Source organism: Alexandromys fortis, unplaced genomic scaffold, assembly GCF_014885135.2.
Source record: "Alexandromys fortis isolate MF-2015 unplaced genomic scaffold, M_Fortis_MF-2015_v1.1 scaffold_1, whole genome shotgun sequence".
NCBI classification, from domain to species: Eukaryota; Metazoa; Chordata; class Mammalia; order Rodentia; family Cricetidae; genus Alexandromys; species Alexandromys fortis.
In genome coordinates, this window is record NW_026067927.1 from 15,728,872 (window position 1) to 15,749,484 (window position 20,613).

A 20,613-nucleotide genomic window follows, 5' to 3' on the forward strand; every position below is an offset into this window, starting at 1 on the left:
GAATCCACAACAAAACTCTCGTCCCTGTGTCTCTCACTACACCCAGACTGGATCTAACAAGCTTTAGATTTTATTAAATGCAGTGGAAAAAAATCAGTCAAAAGATTGTTAATCTTAGCGGACATTTTGCTTTTTTTAATCAGATCTTTCTTCCTGAAACATTATATTCCTTGGCTTCTGGTGCAATAATTACTGATTTTCCTTTTCTCCTACACCTTTTTCCCCCCTTGTTTGATCTTTCTCTCTCTCCAGTTTGTGGCAATTAAGTTTCAGTGCTCTTCAGGGCTGTCTCCTAGGCGCTCGGATGTTCTTGCACTACACAGGATATCAGGCATTCTCATTTATTTTCACGGCCTCAATAACCATTTAGATGCTGATTTACCCTCAAGTGTGCCTCTCGTCTGCTCCTCATGCCAATACATTCAGATCTCTTGATATCTCCTGTTGGATGCGTTTTTGTTAGAAGCCTCAACATCAGCATCCATGTAGCTGAACTCATCATTTTCCCCCATTGTCCTCCTCGTTCTGTGGATGTTCCCCCATTGCACTCTTCCGAATCATTAAGAACGGTAAGCTTCATGAGCAAGGCAATAAGAGTTATCCACCGTATTTCTTTCCTTCTAGTTTCCTATAACCAATCCCAAACAAAAACTTCATGCATGATAACTTTTAAATACCTCTTGAACCCCTTGATTTCTCTTCATTGCCGCTGCTCCTGTCTTGATTTAGGCCACCCTTATCCTTACACTGACTTAGAGCTCTTAGAAAAAATTGCCTCACTGTCATTATGTCTTACTGCCTTCTAGTTCATTCTGTCTCTCAAGCCAGAGCCACCCCGTAGATGTCGCATTTAATCATCTTCCACTCATGATTAAAACTCCCTAGTGATTTCCATTTGTCTTTACAGTGGCTGTAAACTTAGGATCTTAAGATAACCTCAAAGCTTTCCACCATCTGCTTAGCTCCGTGGCAAGGAAAGGTGCTTCTGTAACTCTTCGCTCTCTGCTTTATAAACATTAGGCTTCATTCCTGTCCATTCATAACCCCTCCCCAATCTTATGCTTAAAAATCTGCTACTTCAAGCCAGGTGGTGGTGGTGCACACCTTTAATCCCAGCACTTGGGAGGCAGAGAGAGGTGGGTCTCTGTGAGTGTAAGACCAGCATGGTCTACAGAGGAAGTACCAGGACAGGCTTCAATACTACAGAGAAACTGTCACAAAAACATAAACAAGAAACCCATTACTTCTCCCACTTTCTTTCCCATAGCACTTTTGGAGCTAGCATTAGAATTTGGGGTAGCTATTGTTTATGAAACTCACTTATCAAATAGAGGTATGTGATTTCGTCCTGACAAAGGATTGTATGGATCTATATGAATATAAACACATGCAAAATAGCTTGTGTAGTTCCTAGTGCAAAGATTGATCACTAGGTAGACAAAATTTCCCCTTATTTATCTATATTACAAAAGGTATATCTCAAATCCAGGAAGGCATCAACTTGTGATCCTCCTGCCTAACCACCACACTGGCCCTGTCCTATGTCACTTCTTTTGATGACAGCTTCTTATTCTCCCACAGTCTGTTCACTATACTTTTAAACACGGTTACTAAAATGCTGTTTTTTTTAAAAAAGTAATGTAGGGATTCATTTGTTAGCTTTTTATTTACAAAGAAAGGCACCCGATACTTCTATGTACTTCTTATAAAAGATTAAAAGTTTACCCTTAAAACAACAAACAAACAAATCCCACAAAGTGGATTTTCCCAACAAACACAAAGGAGAGAAGTGGGGGTCCTCTTCCTCACCTGTTTCTGGGCTTCATCTGGCAGACTGGAGGACTTCTTATTTGATTTTCTTAACATAGTCACATTGTTGAAAGGACCCTCAAAATATTTTAGACTAAGACTTCTGAAACGCGTGGGAAATTTATTCTTTCCAACTAAGGTCTTTTTTTGGGCCTTAAAATGTCATTTTTTTGGGGAAGTCAAAATATGCATTGGAGAAGTTCAACATATTTACTCTCTAAAGATGGCTCTGTTTCACATCATCTGGAATTAGGCAAATGCATAGCTCCAAGGCAGAAGATAAAATCTCCTGATATAAATAGCTATCATTTGCGATTTATATGAATGTATAAGTTATCATTAGGAGGCAGTGTTTAAAGAGAGACATGTAAAATGATATTCATCTCACAGGGATACAGGGGAGACTTTAATCATAAAATTACTGCTTGTGTGCATGCTCAGGTTTAGGTAAAAAGATCCAGAAATGCCATTTATGTTTCTGATTCAGACTCCATAGGTGCTGACACAGAATTCTGAGAACAAAAGAAACCTTGAGTTTTTCCTTTAGCCTTCCATAGAGCAATAGCTGACAAGAAGAAACCTTAGTGAAAGCTAGCGTTAGGTTTTGTTGTAGAACAAAAAATGGCCAGTGAAGCAGGCAGGCTAAAGGCAGACCTTCGCCTCTCCTTTCTCTTCTCCAAATCCAATCCCCAGCCCCAACCTCAGGTATGTAGCAGACCACCTGCTGTGGGCTCACCACCCTCCCTGCTGCCCCTTCAGTTCATCACATAGACTCCAAACTTCCCCTCCAAACTTCCTTCCCCCAACTCCTCGCTTTATCCCAGCCCCCACTTCCAAGGAACCCACATCCACACACTTAGACACCTGATTTTCGATAAAGAAGCCAGAAGTACACAATGTAAAAAGAACAGCATCTTCAACAAGTGGTGATGGTCAAACTGGAGAGCCGCATGTAGAAGAATGCAAATAGATTTATACATAACAACCTGCACAAAACTCAAGTGGATCAAAGACCTCAACATAAAACAGACACACTGAACCTGATAGAAGAGAAAGTGGGGAAAATCCTTGAACTCATTGCCATAGAAAAACACTTCTGAACAGAGTACCATTAACCCATCCTCTAAGATCAACAATAATAAAAAAAAAAACCCAAATAACCAAATTAAAATATCAGGTGTAGATCTAAAAAGAGAATTCTAGCTATCAGGAAAATGCAAATCAAAATTACTTTGAAATTTTATTTTATACCTAGCAGAATGAATAAGATCAATAACACAATTGACAGTTCATGCTGGCAAGTATGTGGGGTAAGAGGAATACTCATCCATTATGTAGCCACTATGGAAATCAATATGGTGATTTCTCAAAAAACTTGGAATGGATTTACCTCAAGACCCAGCTACACCACTCTTGGGCATATATCCAAAGGATGCTCAAGCCATGTGAATTACTTCTCTATTCAACATACCCAGAAATTGGAAACAACCTACATGTCCCTCAACAGAAAAATGAATAAAGAAAATGTAGTACATTTACACAATGGAGTATTACTCAGCCACTGAAAAATAATGTCACCATGAAATTCACAGGTAGCAAGGCAGTGGTGGTGCATGACTTTAATCTCAGCACTCAGGGAGTCAGAAGGAGGCAGATCTTTGTGAGTTCAACCTGGTCTAGAGTGAGTTCCAGGACAGCCAGGGCTATACAGAAAAACCCTATCTTGAGCAGCCCCTGCCACACAAAAAATTCACAGGTAGTTGAATAGAAAAAAGTCACCCTGAATGAGTTATCTCAGACCCAGAAAGACAAATATGGTATGTATTCACTTATATGTGAATATTAGCTGTTGCATCAATAGTAACCAAGCTACAATCGGTAGAACTACAGAGGTTAGGTGTAGAGTAAGAGACTAGGGGGACTAGATAGATCTCGTCTTATGGCTCCCAGTTTACTGTGTTGAAATAGGAGCTGCAGGGCTGCGTCCCCAGCACCCGGCCGCCTGCATGGCTAGTTTATACCCAGAAATAATTACACAGAAACTGTATTCTTTCAAACACTGCCTGGCCCGGCTAGGTCCAGTTTCTTATTGGCTAGCTCTTACATATTGTTCTAACCCAATTCTAATATTCTGTGTAGCCCAAGAGATGGCTTACCAGAGAGGATCTTAACCTGCGTCTGTCTGGAGCGGGAGAATCATGGCGACTCACTCACTCAGCTTCTTTCTCCCAGAATTCTCTTCTGTCTACTCCGCCTACCTAATTTTCTGTCCTATGAGGGCCGAGGCAGTTTCTTTATTTTTAAGAAATCACTCCCACATCATTTCCCCTTTTTCTGTTTAAACAAAAAGGAAGGCTTTCATTTTAACATAGTAAAATTACATATAACAAAACAGTTATCAAGTAAGAATTACAGTTACAATATTTATATCTATTTTATCTCTTATCATAACTAAGGAAAACTATAACTCTCTATTCATTCTTCAACTCCATCAAAGACTCCAGAAGGATATAATACTACCTAAGTAAACAAGAAATAAGAAAACTCTAGAAATGACAGAGACATCTCGCTGCCTGGACAGTCACCCAAAGTTCTTTGGTACCGTTGGGGCATCCATCTTCGGCCTACAGGCCCATGTTATCCAGAGACATTTCCATGTAGCAGGAAATTTCAAAGACAGTTCAGTCATTTTCTGCTGTGTCCTGCAGAATGTCTCGCAAACTCTTTCATGAATCAGGAACCCCGAAAGACCATCTCACCTTTAGGCAAGTCCAGTAGTCCTCTCTCTGCGGGTTCTGTGTCCAGTTTATGCAACAGTCCAGGCAAGAGCAGTTTCTTGCCCAAATGGCTATCAAACTCCATAAGGATCCTCTTCGATGCCCATCTTCCTCTTGAAGTAGATTGGTGCTGCCAGGAGCAGACGTGTCTCATTGTCATGAAAAGCCCTAAGTTATTAAAATATTTTGGGTGATTGCCCAGGTAGTCTGTTGTCTCTATCAATTATGGCACGCTTTGGATATCTCTCATTTGTTAAATAATATTTATTCCCTTCTCGGATCTTTGACGGAGTTGAAGATTATATAATTGTAATTACTCTCTACATTATTTAGACTCCTTGAGATAGAATGTCTGGTAAAACTTTTGTTCTCAATATTGTTTGTTATATCTATTATTTATTATTATTGTTTATAGTTGTATTTAGGTTAGTTCTGTCTTATTTAGACAAAAGGAGGGAGATGTAGGGATAAGCCCTCCCCTTGGGGGCGGGCTGCCCTCGGGCGTATGTTTACTGATATATTGGGCGGGCAGAGGCTGCGCGCCCCTTCCCTTCCTCTCCTGTCTCCGCTGGCTACTCCGCTGGAACCTTGGTTTCGTGAGTCTGGTTTTGTTATTAAACTTGTTCAAATACCTAATACTTTTGGTGATTATTAATCCGACCGCTGCATTACTGTTTTATGGAGTTCTTGAGTGTATGGATGAGTGGGCCTATGTTCTTGTTCCTTTCTTGGACTCTTTTCTTTCTGGTTGTTTTGTCTATTATTATTATTATTATTATTATTATTATTATCCTTAGAAGCCTGTTTGTTTTCTAGTCAGAAGCAGAAAAGGGGGTGGATCTGGATCGGAGAGGATGTGGGGAAGAACTGGGAGGAGTGGAGAGAAAAGTATAACCAGGATATATTATGAGAGAAAAAAATCTATTTTCCATAAAAGGAACCAATGCCGCAGGATTTTCATTCTAGAAGCGCTGCCTCTCCTTTCAAAATACTGCTTATCTTCCAATAATGGCTCTTCCAAGAAAGGCGCCAAACAATGAATGCATAGCACAGATGAGGCTTTGGAAAAAAGTACATATGTTTCTGGTTTGTTGGAAAGAGAAGTGTTATTTTCAGATAAATTTGGGTGTAAGGGTGGATGGATGCTTCCTGGTGAATTCTGGAAGGCAAACTCTTGGTAAAACATTGCAAATTGTTGATTTTATTGACCCACTGGTAAAGGGGAATGCACACATGCAGGAGGGGGCATATACGCACCTCTGAAATGTGCCTTCCCTCTTAAAAACCCCTGAGAACCAGTGATCCAATGACTCTGCAAAACTGCAGAAGATACTGGCGGGAAACAGGCAAGACAAGAATGCGGCTCAAAGTTTAAGCTGAAATCTCCTGTTACGTGGTCTGGCAACACAGGCTTGACCGTGTGAGCCTACTGTTTTGTGACAGTGATGTTTGACTCTCTGAGCCACTCTCCTTTTTGGCGGGCCTGGTTCTTTCCGCTCTGTGTGGACATGTGAGCAAGCATCCGTCTCTGCTAATGAGCACTGGAGTCTCCCTGTGTGTAAATGAAACTCTTTTGGAATCCACGACCAGGCCACAGGGTGCCGTGCAGTGCACTGGAGTAGGAATTTACTAACTGGGACCCTCACGGTCTCAGAGGTCATTTAGCTTCCCAAACGCCTGCCTTAAACAGGCAATGGTTTATGGTCTGGAGACCTAATGAGTCTTCAATCATGCTATTACATTTAGGAAAGGAGAGTCGTACGTCCCGGGAAATTTTGGATGTTCATAATAGTTAGACTTTTGACTCCCACCATTGGCTTCAGGAACGGCATGTGTGTCAGGAACGGCATGTGTGTCAGGAACGGCATGTGTGGCAGGAACAGCACGCATGTCGGAAAAGGCACGCGTGTCAGGAACGACACACATGCCAGAAAGGACACACGTGTCAGAAAGGGCACGCATGTCGGAAATGGCACGCGTGTCAGGAACAGCACATGTCAGAAAGGACACGTGTGTCAGGAACGGCACACATGTTGGAAGCGGCATGCGTGTCACCCGTGTCAAGGGCGGCACACATGTCAGAAAGGACATATGTGTCGGGAAGGACACGCATGTCGGAAAGGACAAGTGTGTCAGACAGGACACATTTGTCAGAAAGGACACGCGTGTCAGGCACGCGTGTCAGAAAAGGGCACGGGAACGGCACGAGTGACCGGCCCGGCATGTGAGTCAGGAACGATGCGCATGCCAAAAAGGAGTGTCATACGTCCCTGGAAATTTTGGATGTGCTGTATAATTTACTTCATAATATTTAGACTTTCGACTCCCACCATTGGCTCAGGAACAGCATGCGTGTCAGGAACGGCACACATGTTAAAAGTGGCACGCGTGCCAGAAATAACACGCGTGTCAGGAATGACACACGTGCCAGGAACGACACATGTCAGAAAGGGCACGCGTGAAAGGGCGCGCGTGTCGGAAATGACACGCGTGTCAGGATCGGCACGCATGCCAGAAAGGACACACGTGTCAGGATCGGCACGCGTGCCAGAAAGGACACCCGTGTTGGAAAGGGCATGTGTGTCAGGGTCGGCACGCGTGTCAGAAAGGACACACGTGTCGGAAATGACGTGTCAGAAAGGACACACGTGTCGGAAATGGCACACGTGTCGGAAGGGACATGCGTGTCAGGATCGACGGGCGTGTCAGAAAGGGCACGCGTGTCGGGAACAGCACGCGTGCCGGAAATGGCAGGCGTGTCGAAAAGGACATGCGTGTCGGAAAGGACATGCCAGAAGGACATGCACATTTCAGAAAGGGCACACATGTCGGAAAGGGCACAGGAACCCACGAGTGTCGGGACCGGCATGTGTGTCAGGAACGATGCGTGTGCCAAAAAGGAGTCATTCGTCCCTGGAAATTTTGGATGTGCTATATAGTTTAGTTCATAATATTTAGACTTTCGACTCCCACCATTGGCTCAGGAACAGCATGCGTGTCAGGAACGGCATGCGTGTCAAAGAGCGGCGCGCATGTCGGAAACGGCACGCATGTCAGAAAGGACCGCATGGCAGGAACTGCACGCGTGTCAGGAAGGGCACGCCTGTCAGGAACGGCACACGTGTCGGGAACGGCACGCATGTCAGAAAGGACACACGTGTCAGGAACGGCCTGCGTGTCAGTGAGGACACGCATGAGCTCGCGTGTCGGAAGCTGCACGTGTGCCGGAAAAGGGCACGTGTGTCAGAAATGGCACGTGTATCGGGAAAGACACGTGGGTCAGGAACGGCATGTGTGTCGGAAACGACACACGTGCTCAAAAAGGACATGCGTGCTGGAAGCGACATGCCTGTCAGGAATGGCACGCGTGTCAAGAGCGGTCAAGCAGTGATCTTCCCACCAAAATTAATGCAGTCTAGGGACCAGCCCAGAGGTTTGTCTCCTGGGTGATTCTAGATCCTGCCAAGTGGAGAGTTAGCAGTAACCATCATACGACCATCAACATGTAAATGTGCTCATTCCTCCAAATTCTCACTAGTGGTCGCTTTTCCACGGTGTTCCTTATGGCCAACCACACGATGGTGGGGTGGGTTTTCTTGATAAACATTTCCCCAATCATGCTGTTGCTCATACCTTCATACCTATATCTTTTTTATCTTTTGCACCTAAGTATCTTAAAAATCTGCGTAGTTCTAAATTTTGTTATTTGTCTTTTTATTGCATTGTAACTATTTATTTATATATGTTAGAAGTCCTTTATTATGTGTGTGTGTTAGAAGCCCCTTATTAGATATGTAGATTGCAAATATAATCTCCCATTTGGTTTGATAGTGTACTTTGAAGCACAAATCTTTTTACATTTTGATGAAGTCTAATTTATTTATTTGTCTTTGCTTGTTTTGTGCTTAGGTGTCTTGTTAGAGAAACCAGTGTCTAATCCAGAGTCATGTATATTTATGTGTGCTTACTTTAAACAGTTTCATTGTGTTGGGTCTCTGATTTATGCTGAGAAAATCTCTTTATATTATTAAGCTTTGAGTTCTTTTCCTTTTTAAGTCATGAATGACTGTGAATTTGGCAAATGCCTTTTTATATTTACTGAGATAACATCTGTATTATTCTTTGATTCTTTGATTTTGTTGATATTATATATGTTGCACCATGTTGACTGAATTCCATATGTGAACCAGCCTTGAATTTCTGAGGTAAAATCCATTTGATTCTGGTGTTTAATCTTTTTATATGGTGGTTTATTGGTAAGGATTATTATGTCTATAGTTATAAAGATACAAAGGAGGAGATGTGCAAGTTTTATTTGTATGGAGGCATGTTGACATGCTGGATATTGTAGGGGGTATGACTCTTGACATTTTGATGTCAAGAAATTGAATCAAGTAGGAAAGTTTGATTCAAAAGCTTAAAGAATTGATCTGCTAGAGATGATAAAGAAGCCTTAAGGGCCCAGATGAACAGTTTGCCATGAGGTGGGAGTTGCTATGGACATAAGAAAGGGCTGATGCTCATGCTGCGGGAAACTGTCCTTTCATCTTTCTCCTATGGGACAGACGCCGGGAGGACGTAAATCATGGGTCAGTGCACATATGTTGCACCTTCTGGAGGAGAATGCACTTTCAAATATTTGGGAAACAACTCCATTTTTTTTTCAAGACAGGGTTTCACTATGTAACAGCCCTGGTTGTCCTGGAACTTACTCTGTAGGCCAGGTTGGCCTCGAACTCACTGAGATCCACCTGTCTCTGCCTCCCAAGTGCTGGGATTAAAGGCGTGCGCCACCACCCACACAACTCTAATTTTTAATAGTTTTTTAAAGATAGGGTTTCCTGTAGCCCATGCTGACCTCAAACTTGCCATAAAACTTAAGATGATCTAGAACTCCTATCTTCCTACCTCTACCTCTAGTCTGGGATGACAGGTGTGTGACAAACACCATGCCTGAACTGACTTTTAATATTATAACAAACACAGATATATTGAAGGAGAAATTATAAGTGTCTTAAGAGTATTTCAGAGAAGTCTTGAGGCTTTAAGAAAATCCTAATTGATGTGATGGGCTGAGTGCCATGCATACACCCCACGAGGAACAGCCATTTAGACTCCTTAATTACTCGGGACTGTCTGTAACAACAACGTCAAATGTTACACACTGAACAGCAAGCGGCAGGAACTCATTCTCGTCCTTCTTGGAAGGGTGAGGCTGGGCAGTAGCTGCTGCTTCCTGAGCTTCTGCCCTCTGCTGGAGAAGGCATCTTTACCTGTGCCTTCGTCTGTTTGTGTCTGTGTCCTAATCCTCACTGCTAACCCAAATCTATTGGATTAGAGCCCACCCATATGACCTCATCCTAACTTTATTACCTACTCAAGGGTCTCCTCTCCAAGAGCAGTCACATTCCGAGGTGCTAAGCCTCAACACTGAAAGTCTGGGGACACAATCCAGCCCATAAAAGGATTCTTGGGTTGGGTCTGAGAATAAGAGCCTTTGGACTGATGTCAAGATTCTGAATGAGATCTATACATTTTTTGTTTGTTTTTTGAGACAGGGTTTCTCAGTAGCTTTGGAGCCTGTCCTAGAACCCTCTCTATATATTAGGCTGACCTTAAGCTCACAGAGATCCACCTGTCTCTGCTTGGATTAAAGGTGTGCACTACCACAGCCCAGCTGAGATCTATACAGTTTTGGGGAGATAGCACAATTTGTCTCTTTTTCCAGTGCTATTCCAGGCTCCAAGAGACACACTGGTTTGTAGAAGGATGGGACCTGCTGCTATCACTAACCCCAAGAGAGACGTCCATGGATTTCTTAAAAAAAAAAAAAAAGCAGACCAGAGTGATGTGTTCTGAAGGTATCTTTCTATTTGGTAGAAATGGTCTTTTTAAGCACCAGGGGTCAATATTGTATACCTACCTGGTTTGTTACAAAAAGAGATTTTTTTTTCAAATCCCACGGACAAATTCTGCTTGCTATTCATGACCACCAGTGACCACAAACAGTTGGAAACCCCTTCAAAACATTTTTATGCAAAAAGCTGTAAGTATCTAGCCTTGGCTAGGAGACTAATAAGTGGTCACTTTCACACTGCTCGAGGGCATTGTAAATAAGACAGTTCCATACAACAGAAATAAATGACAGAGATTCAGAGAGACTGTGAGACTAGAGAAGATGTCTTCAAGAACACAGGCTGATTCAGGTGTTACTGCAATAACCTGTTTTCTCCAAACAGTTTACACCTCAGGGTCTAGTCTGTACACTACCACCCTGAACACACCTAGCTGATTGCAGAAGCTCAGAAGGGTCTGGCCTGGTTATTACGTGGATGAGTGTAACTAGAAGTCTGCATTAAAACCTTTATTGCATAGGTTACAACTTATAGAAGAAACGGATATTCAGGTAGCATCTGCATCCGTATTATAATGACATCTACTAAGGAGAGAAGCTCTGGTGGGAATTTTAGACATCCCACTATGCTGATGGGTTCATATCAACAGACAGTATGGACAGCCAGCATATGACCTACTTTTTCAGACTCTAGAAAGCAGAAGGGAAAACTCAGGTTGGTTTCTACGTTAGTTACAAATGTCCCATACCTAATGGTCAGCTTCACGGGCTCCGGGGACCCGTTAACATCGATCAGGAACTCTTCCTCGAAGTGCCCCAGGATGGTAGAACTGAAGGAGATCTGGACAGCTTGGACCCCACTCGGTTCAATGATGCCTTCTTTAGGATTGAAAACAAAGCAGGCCCCCAGGGCTGAAGTTGGAGGGATCACATTGAAGAGGGCATCGATGCTGCCTTTGTTGGATAGGATCGCCTGTGCCAATCAAAGCCAAAGGTGATCAGGGCAAGGGAACTGCACTCAGTTTTCAAGTAAATACATGATGTCTTATTCAGCATCAGGGGAAACTGCAGGAATTATAATGAAAGGAAACTCTCAGGAGAAATGAATCCTCTGGTATCCTGAATGACTGAAGATTAGACTCCTAAGTCACAGGTCATTTTACACTTTCAGTGTTCTCTTTAAAATTCAGTTAGTTCGAGCTAGAGTGATAGCTCAGAGGTTAAAGGTGCACACTGCCCTTATAGAGGACCCAAGTTCAGGTCCTAGAATCATATCGAGTGGCTCTTGACCACCTGTAACTCCAGCTCTGATGCCTACGGACTTCACAGGTACCTACACTACAGGTACATACTCCCCACCTACACATACAAATAACTTAAAAATTTAAAAATCTTTAAAATTGTTAGTCATTTGAATTATACTCATACCACTAAAAGGCTGATTATAATTATATCTATGAATGAAAATTCTCTAGAAAGCAACCACAGGAAGGCAGATAATTTTCTCGAGTGCGTGAGGAAACTAAGGTTAAGTGCAGGCTGTAAGAGAAGAAACCGTATCAGAATGGAGCAGCAGCAACTGCTGAGCCTGTGCCTGTGATGGGACTCTAGGTGACAAGGATGCTCTCCGTGGTGCTGTGATTTCATCCTCCTGGAATGTGTTCATCTCACACAGCATTGGATGAGGGGCTGTTGGGGAGTCTTACGCAAGCAGTCATTTCACTATAGATGCTTTATTCCTGTGTGCTAATGTCCTGGCACCAGACTAGTGTCCTTATCTGATGGCACAGTAGGTTTTGAGTGCACATGTGAGCAGCTCATGCCTGGCATGCAGAGTCCTCCACAGCTGGTTTCATTCTGATGCTCCCACCCGCATCTCACCGTCTGTGTGTGTGTGCGTGAACCTCCACTACAGTCACACCGTTCTATTCTTGGCCTCTGTTCCTTGACAATTCTGTCTTCACACCTAGAAAGGTAACTGGCTTCCTTCCTTGATGGATAGGAACATCCCTTAATCCATACCCAAGACATTGGAAGTTAATCAAACCAAGTTAGTTATCTGTCCTCTGCACACTATATGGAGACTGACCATACTTCCATATATGTATGAAGATTTTAAAAATACCTCTTAAATATGCTCTATAAAGCAAGCAAGGAGGGGGTTGTAGCTAGTTCTTATATGCATGAGGAGGCTAAGGTTAAGTGAAGACTTAAAAGTGTCCAAGGAACACATCCAGAAATTTAGTAGAAAAATGTGAGACACAGACATGCTGAGGTCTGACGGAACATGCTGGAAGCTAAGGAAAGAGTCCCAGAAAAGTCAAATGAAGACAGAGGTCAGCAGAATGAGCTCTGGGAAAGGAGTCGAGTGTCTTCTGTATAACGAGAGGTCACCCTGACCTTGAGGAACAGAGTGATTGTGATGGGGTGTGGTTATAGGATCCAAAGGACACTGTCCCAGGAGGAAGAGGTACATGAGGTGTGGCGGGCTGGCTCAGGTCACCGTTTGAGATAAGAGTGAGTGGTGAGGATGAGAACGGCAGGAGGACGGAGTGTGTGTAGCGATGGGGACCCAGTGCCCTGCTAGGGAAGCCCCCACGACATGGCACCAACTGCTTTGGCAGGACAGTGCCTCAGGTGGCCAAGGAGATCAGGTGGCTGTGGCTGGAGGTCCAGGAGACCAAGCTTTAGAGCGGAGCACAGGTAGGCCAGAAACCATGTCCTCTGCAGAGGAACACAGCCACTGCTGCCAGTGAGAGATAACTACTGCGCCAAAACAAACCATAAATAAGCTTGCTCGCTGCTTGGCTCGTCTTTTTATGTCTATTTCCAGCCTTCCTTGTTCTAAAGTCCCTGGAGTCTGAATTGTGCGTCCTTCTCTTTCACTTTTAAAGAGACCACACAGAAAATGTCCACGGCTGAGGACTCAGGAGCCAGAGAGCCCGGGTTCAAATCCCAGCTTTGTCTCTGACTTTCTAGTTAAGCAATTTAGACAAACTCCCTAAGTTCTCTGTGCCCCAATTTCCCCATCTGTCCTCTTAACTCCTCATATTGCTGAAAGGATAAATTTCTTAGTTCATGTAGCTGTGAGAGTAGCATCTGGTAACAGAGTTTACAGGTAAAAGCGACACGGCCCCTTGCTCAGCACTGCGGGCATAGAAGTTACCTGTGTTTAAAGGGTAACTGACAAATGCTTGTAACTTGTAGGCTATTCCTTTTTCAAAAGTAAGCAATTTTTGAAAATTTCCCATACATTTACAATATATCTTGTTTATGTCTGTGACCCTGAAGGCTACTCTCTAAGGTATTCATGGCCCATAGTACTTCTCTCTGGACACAAGCACAAATCCCAGTGTGTTGCTTTTATTGTTATTTGGTTAACATGACTATCTTTCCCAGGTTTTCTGAGCAGTGACAGTTCTTCCCCCTCCCTCTGTGTGTGTGTGTGCATGTGCATGTGCATGCATGCATGCATGCACTGCATGAGTGCTTTCCTGTGGTATGTACCTGTGTGTGCAGATGGATGCATGTCTGTGTACCTGTGCATGTGGAGGCCAGAGGTCACATCCAGGACCCTCTTCAATTACTTTGCACCTTATTTATTAAAATGGAGTCTTTCACCGAACCTGGAGCTCACTGGTTTAGTAAGACTAGCTGGCCAGTGCAGGGATCTTACTGTCTCCATCTCCTCAGCATTAGGACTGCAGGCAAGTTCCACCACGCCCAGGTTTTTATGTGGTTTCCAGGGATATGAACTCAGGTCCTTAGGCTTACACAGGAAGCACTTAACTTTACTTGGGAGGCATCCTCCCAGCCCCAATTCCTCTATCTTGGAGAACATGTTATCATTCTCTTGTTCTTGACAAAGAAACATCTATTAATGAATAATGAATCTGGCTAATAGTTTGGGACATGATCCTGAGGCTCCTACCCCTGAGGTCCAACTCTGGATCACTTATAATAGAACTCAGCCTCCCGTTTGTCTTCCCTCTGGGTTACACTGGAGAATACTGTGTCTACTCTTGGAAGTATAGGTTTTTTTTTTTTTTTTTTTTTTTTAGTTTTTCGAGACAGGGTTTCTCTGTAGCTTTGGAGCCTGTCCTGGCACTGGCTCTTGTAGACCAGGCTGGCCTCGAACTCACAGAGATCCGCCTGCCTCTGCCTCCCGAGTGCTGGGATTAAAGGCGTGCGCCACTGCCCGGCTATAGTTTTTTTTTTTTAATGCATCTAGTAAGCTCAGCAATGACTAAGCTCAGCAGCTAGTTATTCAAATTTCTCAAGGAGGTAATGTAATAAATGGAGAGACTCGACGAAGCGTCAGCACTGGAATGCTGAGAGTGCAGAATCTCCCCCAGAGACGCACCCCACCATGTCCCTCTCTGCCACTTCTCAACTCTGCCCAATCTGATGTCTCACCTCATTGGACACTTTGGCTGGCTGGGGTTTTGCTCTGCAGTTAATATCTAGGCATGCCTGCTAAATTGTTACAAAAATTGTCATTATACTCGGGGAAACCATATCTATTTTGCATTAGAACTGTCTTTTCGTGACGTGGCATCCATAAAGTACAATCAGTAAGGTGTAAGGAGAATGCATATGGGGTAAATTACACAGCAACAGCAAAGAATAAGAACTATCATACTTTTTCTCTGCCTCGGGGACTCTTCTCTCAAGAGCAGAGGTTTTAGCTGTGTATCTTTTCGTCTTAATATCATTCAGATTGTGTTCCCTTGTGTATTATCAATCCTGACATTGACATCTGTGTTCCTTTGCTTTGCTTCAGTTAGATCAGTTACCCCAGTGAGCGTGGGAATGAAGGACACTGTCCCCATGCCGTGAAGGCACTTCTCCTTATAGGCTGGATTTACTTGCTGTGGAAAGATGGGTTGCAGAGAACCTGCAGGACTGAAATGCCAGTAAAGCTCCTCCTATGCACAGATACCATAGAGGGCATTAGTGACCCAGCGCTCATGACATTTACAAGCTGAGTAACTTGGCCAAGTTCCTGCCACCTACAGCAGTTAGAGTTGCATCCGTCTTCTCTACGGCCATCATGGCTGTATTCTCTGTTCTCCCTTGTAGACACAGACAAACAATAGAACACGCTCGACAGTGTGACATGACACCTCTAATGCTGCCTCCTAAGAAAACCTCATCTACGTTCCTCAGAGCTCTTTAACCTTCGGCCAGCATGTGATAAAGCTGGGGTGGGGGCGGCAGTGGGGGGACTGCAATCTAGCAAGAATATGCTGGAGGCAAATGCTGTGAAAAGGGAGGGATTCCAGGCTCCACACTCTACTATAGGAGTGCCTGCTGAGCCTTCCCGCCGTATTTATCCAGCATTAGCCTAACTAGATAAACTTCTCTGCGCCCCAGCTTACTCAGGCAGAAATGGAGGGCGCAAGTGTCCTTGCTCCCTAAGTGAACGAAGGGACTCCAAGCACCAGCAGGGCATCAACACACCAGAGGGAGGAGCGCAGAGGAATTAACCACATGCACTTGGCATTTGTGGTGACATAAGGATAAAAGACTCTGCCTTTCACAATTCTGTAAGGATTGCAAATTACACACACGCACACACATGCACACGTGCGCACTCATGCACACGCTCATGCACTACATCCCAGAACCTGACAGCTACGTGTCACTTAGTAAATAGCTGCTTGCATTACCTTCCTAAGATACAAACATTCACAATTTAGGAGAGCCTAAAAGCAGGTTTCCATGGCAGCCATGGTATCTATGTGTAAGTATACCCCATAGAAGCTGGCCCGTGAGGTGGCGCTGGAGCGATGCCAGCTCTGAAGAACCGTAAATTCATCCTGAAAAATTCCGATTTCTGCTTAATTGGGAAGACAGAGAACAGGACTCTCCTTCAGAAAGTGAGAAGGTTGGATTTTTAAAACACAGACTGGGGAAGAGCAAACTGCGGGGCGATCCCCAAGTGTGAAAACAGCTATTCTCATTAGGATTGAGAAAATGCACACGGCCCTCTTCCCTCTGATCTGCAGGATTTGGGCTGTCCGAGAACAAGCACTAGGCAGATGGGGAGGTGTATTTATGGCTTTTCCCTCTGCGGCCAACAAATCGAGAAGGATAAAGCCAATGAAATTACAGCGCTGAAGACTTTGAGCATCTGATAAAGTAAGAAGATTAGGAGAAGACACTCCACTTAGCATGGGTTGGAGAGAGGTTGGAATAGAGACAGAAAGTGGACAAGGACGGTGACTTACAAAGTCTCTATCAAATAAAAACCACATCAAAAGAAGCAAAGAGAAAAAGGCCAGGTTCTGTCAGAAGCCTCAGTGAACAATGGCAGTGCCTACCTCGTAACAGTGGGCAGATCCAATGAAAACTTTGCCAATGTCCAGCAATTCGAAGTTGAAGTGAATCTTGGGCCCCATCCCTTCTCCTCTGATTCGGAGGGGCAAGCGGATCTCTCGACCTGCAAAATTAATTCTTTATTAGTCAGACAGTATTTTATGAGCCCAAATCACCCACAACTTATTACCAATGTAAGGCACGAGCTTCTCAAATACTCCCCAGGACTGCTCTGTACCGAGGGAACTAGAATTTAACTAAGGAGGAAGCTGGCTCTTATCTTTAGGAAACAGTAATATTGCTGGGTGCTTACCTTTAATGAACAGCTTACATAGCAATTAGGGTTGACATTTTATCAGGGAAAAGACAATTAAGAAAGTTAACCTCCAGGTCCAGAAAGGCAAATGCTACGTGTTCTCATTCCCGTGCAGAGGCTAAAGCTGGTCCCATTGCAGTAGAGGGTAGAGGAGTGCTTACCAGAGGCAGGGCAGGGCCGGGCAGAGGGAGGAAGGGTGAAGAATACAGTGAGATAGGGTTGGGGAGGAGAGCTCAGTGGGGAGTGTAAGCATAGGATGCACAAGACCCCAGGTTACATCTCCAGCACCATCACACACACACACACACACACGCGTGCCCATGTGCATACACACACACACACACGTGCCCATGTGCATACACACACACACACATACACACACACATGATAATTCTAGTGTTCCATTGTACAGCAGGGAAGCTAGAACATATTATATATTTCAAAATAGCTAGAAGCCAGGCCCGTTTGCAGCACAGGTGGGTGGAAGACCATGACTGGAGGCCTGACCCTGGGTACCACTATGTTGAGCAAATGTCCGGTGGAGAAGTGGGAGAGAAAGAGAAGTAGAGCGGTCATGTGATGTGGAAGACAGGCTGAACTGGATTGCAATGCGGTGAGGAACAGGCTGATGTAAGCGGTCTGCGCTACCTGAGACCATGTGATGCCTGTGCCTGAGCTGCAGTGTGTGTGTGTGTGTGTGTGTGTGTGTGTGTGTGTGTGTGCGCGCGCGTATTGGGGGGAGGTACGTATGGGGGGGTCCGCGACTCCACCGCAGCCAGGATCTGTGTTGATGTCCATGACCACGTGAATGCTCATGGTCTGGACTGCTGCCTAAAGCCACGGTGACGTCCAAGGGCTGTGCTGAGCTGGCCTCCATCCCTCGCTGGCCCTGGTGGTGGCATGGATGAGGAAGAGCTGGTCCTGCCCCCTCCCGGTCTTGGGGGTGGTTTTTGGCAGAGGCCCAGACTGACCAATTCAGCTACCACCCAGGCTCACATCCAGGGCTTTGAGTTGGCCCACCCCAACACCTACCCCATCTATGACCTGCTGGAGCACGAGAAGGGGTGGGTCCTATGGAAGCTGGGCACAGGATTTCCATTATTAGCGGATATCACAAAGGCGTTGGTGAGGACCCAGTGGTGATGGTGTGCCAGGAGCCAGAGGTCTTAAACCAGACCAAAACACTCATTGAAATGAACATTTGTAAGTAAAACTTCTTGGGCAAAAGGGTCTACTGTGTGATACACTGCAGCTCACAGTTTCCAATACCACTACAACCAAAGCATATACGATGGAGTGGAGGGTAAGATGCAGGAGTGAAGTGGGTTTATTAATTATTATTTTCCTTTTCTTTGGTGGAGGAGGTTACAAGGGTGGAGGGCTGACATAGAAGGACTGGAAAATAGTGGGATTGGAATGTATGTGAAATTCCCAAAGAATCAAAAAATTATGTCAAATAAAAAATAGCTAGAAGACAGGACTTTGAATATTAAAACAAATGATAAATGGCTGAGGCAATGGATGTACTCATATCTTGATTTGATCATAACATATTGCATTTATATATTGACATACCATGTTGTAGCATGTATTTATTATATATACAATTATTGTATAAATTAAAATAATTTAAAATTGAATCGAGTCTGAACATTATTCTGAAGTTTTTAATAAAGCCAGATAGCTTGTCTGGTTCTGCAGAGGGTGACCAGGGATGGATACCAATCCTAAAGGGGTGGAAGCCACCACAAGATGCTACAGGATGCTGTTTGTCTTGATCTGTGTTTAGGAAGACCTAGAGAACCAGCCATCTAATTTTGTGGAGCTGACCTAGACTCCTATACTTTACAGAACATTTTCTACCTCATTCCATAGATGTCATGGAGTGGGCTCAAAAACACATCCATAGTGGACCCTAGTCAACACAGATCACATAGCCATCCACTCTGGGTCTTCCCTTTTTATAATATGGAAATATCTTCACTAGATAATAGAAGATCAACTGGAAATTACAGAGTACATGGAAGTCTTTCCTAACTCCATCATCTCAAGATAATCATTGCCAACACTGTGGTGCCTATTGTCTATGCTTAATTATAAGCATATAAGTTAATAAAAGTCTCTGCCTGATTTTTCCACTTAAAATATGAGTTATACTTTTCCATATAAAATATGAGTCCTGAGTAGGGCTGTGTGACCTGCTTCCCCGCCTTGGCAGCTTGCATGGCATTTTCTAGTATCATTTCCAGACTGCAGAAAGGAAACTTTTCAAGTCAAACACAGCCCTAATCATCCAAATCCTGTGTCCTAAGTTTGCTGTGCCTTCAGCAATAGAGGTCCACCCTCTACTCCCAAGAGGCAACAGCAAAGGGCTGCAATGAAGGTCTATATTGTTTTGGGAGTCAGTGGGACTACCCTGACCAACTATTCAAAAGGAGGTTTCTTGTGCCTGGTACTGGAGTCTGTTTTTAGTCTATGGCTCTTGCTGGGGAACACTATCAGCCCAAAACTAACTAACTAACTCTCTCTCTCTCTCTCTCTCTCTCTCTCTCTCTCTCTCTCTCTCTCTCTCTCTCTCTCTCTCTCTCTCNTTCTCTCTCTCTCTCCCTCTCTCTCTCTCTCTCTCTCTCTCACACACACACACATACACACACACACACTGTGTACAATTACAGTTTTAGGTAAATATAAAAATAATGATTCCTTGAGGTCTTATCAAACTACCTTGGTTACCTTGGTGTCATCTGTCCCTTGTCTCTCCTTCTCTGTCTGTATTGACTGACCTCCCTCCTCCCTCCAGTTGCAGCCCCCTTCCTGCCTCTACCTGCCTATAGCATACTTTCTTGGTTTCTATGGTTACTCCATGTTGTGCACGCTCATCTTAGGATTTGGAGCTAGGAACCACAAATGAGAGAAAACATGCAACGATTGTCTGTCTGGGTCTGGGTTGCTTCACTCAATATAATCTTTTCTGGGTTCATCCAATTACCTGTAAATTTCATGTAAAATTTCACTTTTCCTTATATCTGAATATTATTCCACTGAGTATACGTATGACATTTTCATTATCCATTCATCTGTTGAAAGTCACTTAGGTTGTTTCCACCGACTAGCTACTGTGAACAGACATTATGAAGCAAATATCTGTGAAGTATAGCTGGGTCGTATGGTAGATTTATTTTTAATTGTTTGAGAATTCTCTAGGCTGATTTCCAGAGCAGCCGCACCAATTTGAATTCCCAGAACCACGGAATGAATGAATGAGAGTTCCTACACCTCCATGACCTCACCAGCCTTTGTTATTAGTTGCTTTGTCTGGTGGGGGAGATGAAGTCTCAAGGTCGTTTTAATTTGAATTCCCAATTGCTAAGGATGGAGAATATTTACTGCAGTATTTCTTACCCATTTTTATTTCTTGTTTTGAGGGTTCTGTCTAGATCTCCAGCTCATCTTTGAATGGGTCATTTGTTTCCTGGACTCTTTGTTTTCTGGCTGTGTATATTCTGAACACCAGTCCCCGGTCAGATGGGTAGCTG

At 44.0% G+C, this 20,613-nt stretch overlaps 1 protein-coding gene across 10 annotated transcripts in view; it reads right to left on the reverse strand.

Annotated features, from left to right (window-relative positions):
• The window catches only part of Hydin (HYDIN axonemal central pair apparatus protein), a 326,725-nt gene that overhangs the window by 197,660 nt on the left and 108,452 nt on the right, over positions 1-20,613 (reverse strand). For all 10 annotated transcript variants that reach the window (XR_007592102.1, XR_007592103.1, XR_007592104.1 and 7 more), the window contains exons 11-12: positions 16,767-16,885; positions 11,190-11,413 (exon numbers count right to left, since the gene is read on the reverse strand). Coding sequence is in view for 4 of the 10 variants with exons in the window: in XM_050144333.1 (XP_050000290.1) it covers positions 11,190-11,413; positions 16,767-16,885 (343 nt within the window). In the remaining 6 variants the exon portion in view is untranslated. The remainder of the gene's footprint in view (positions 1-11,189; positions 11,414-16,766; positions 16,886-20,613) is intronic.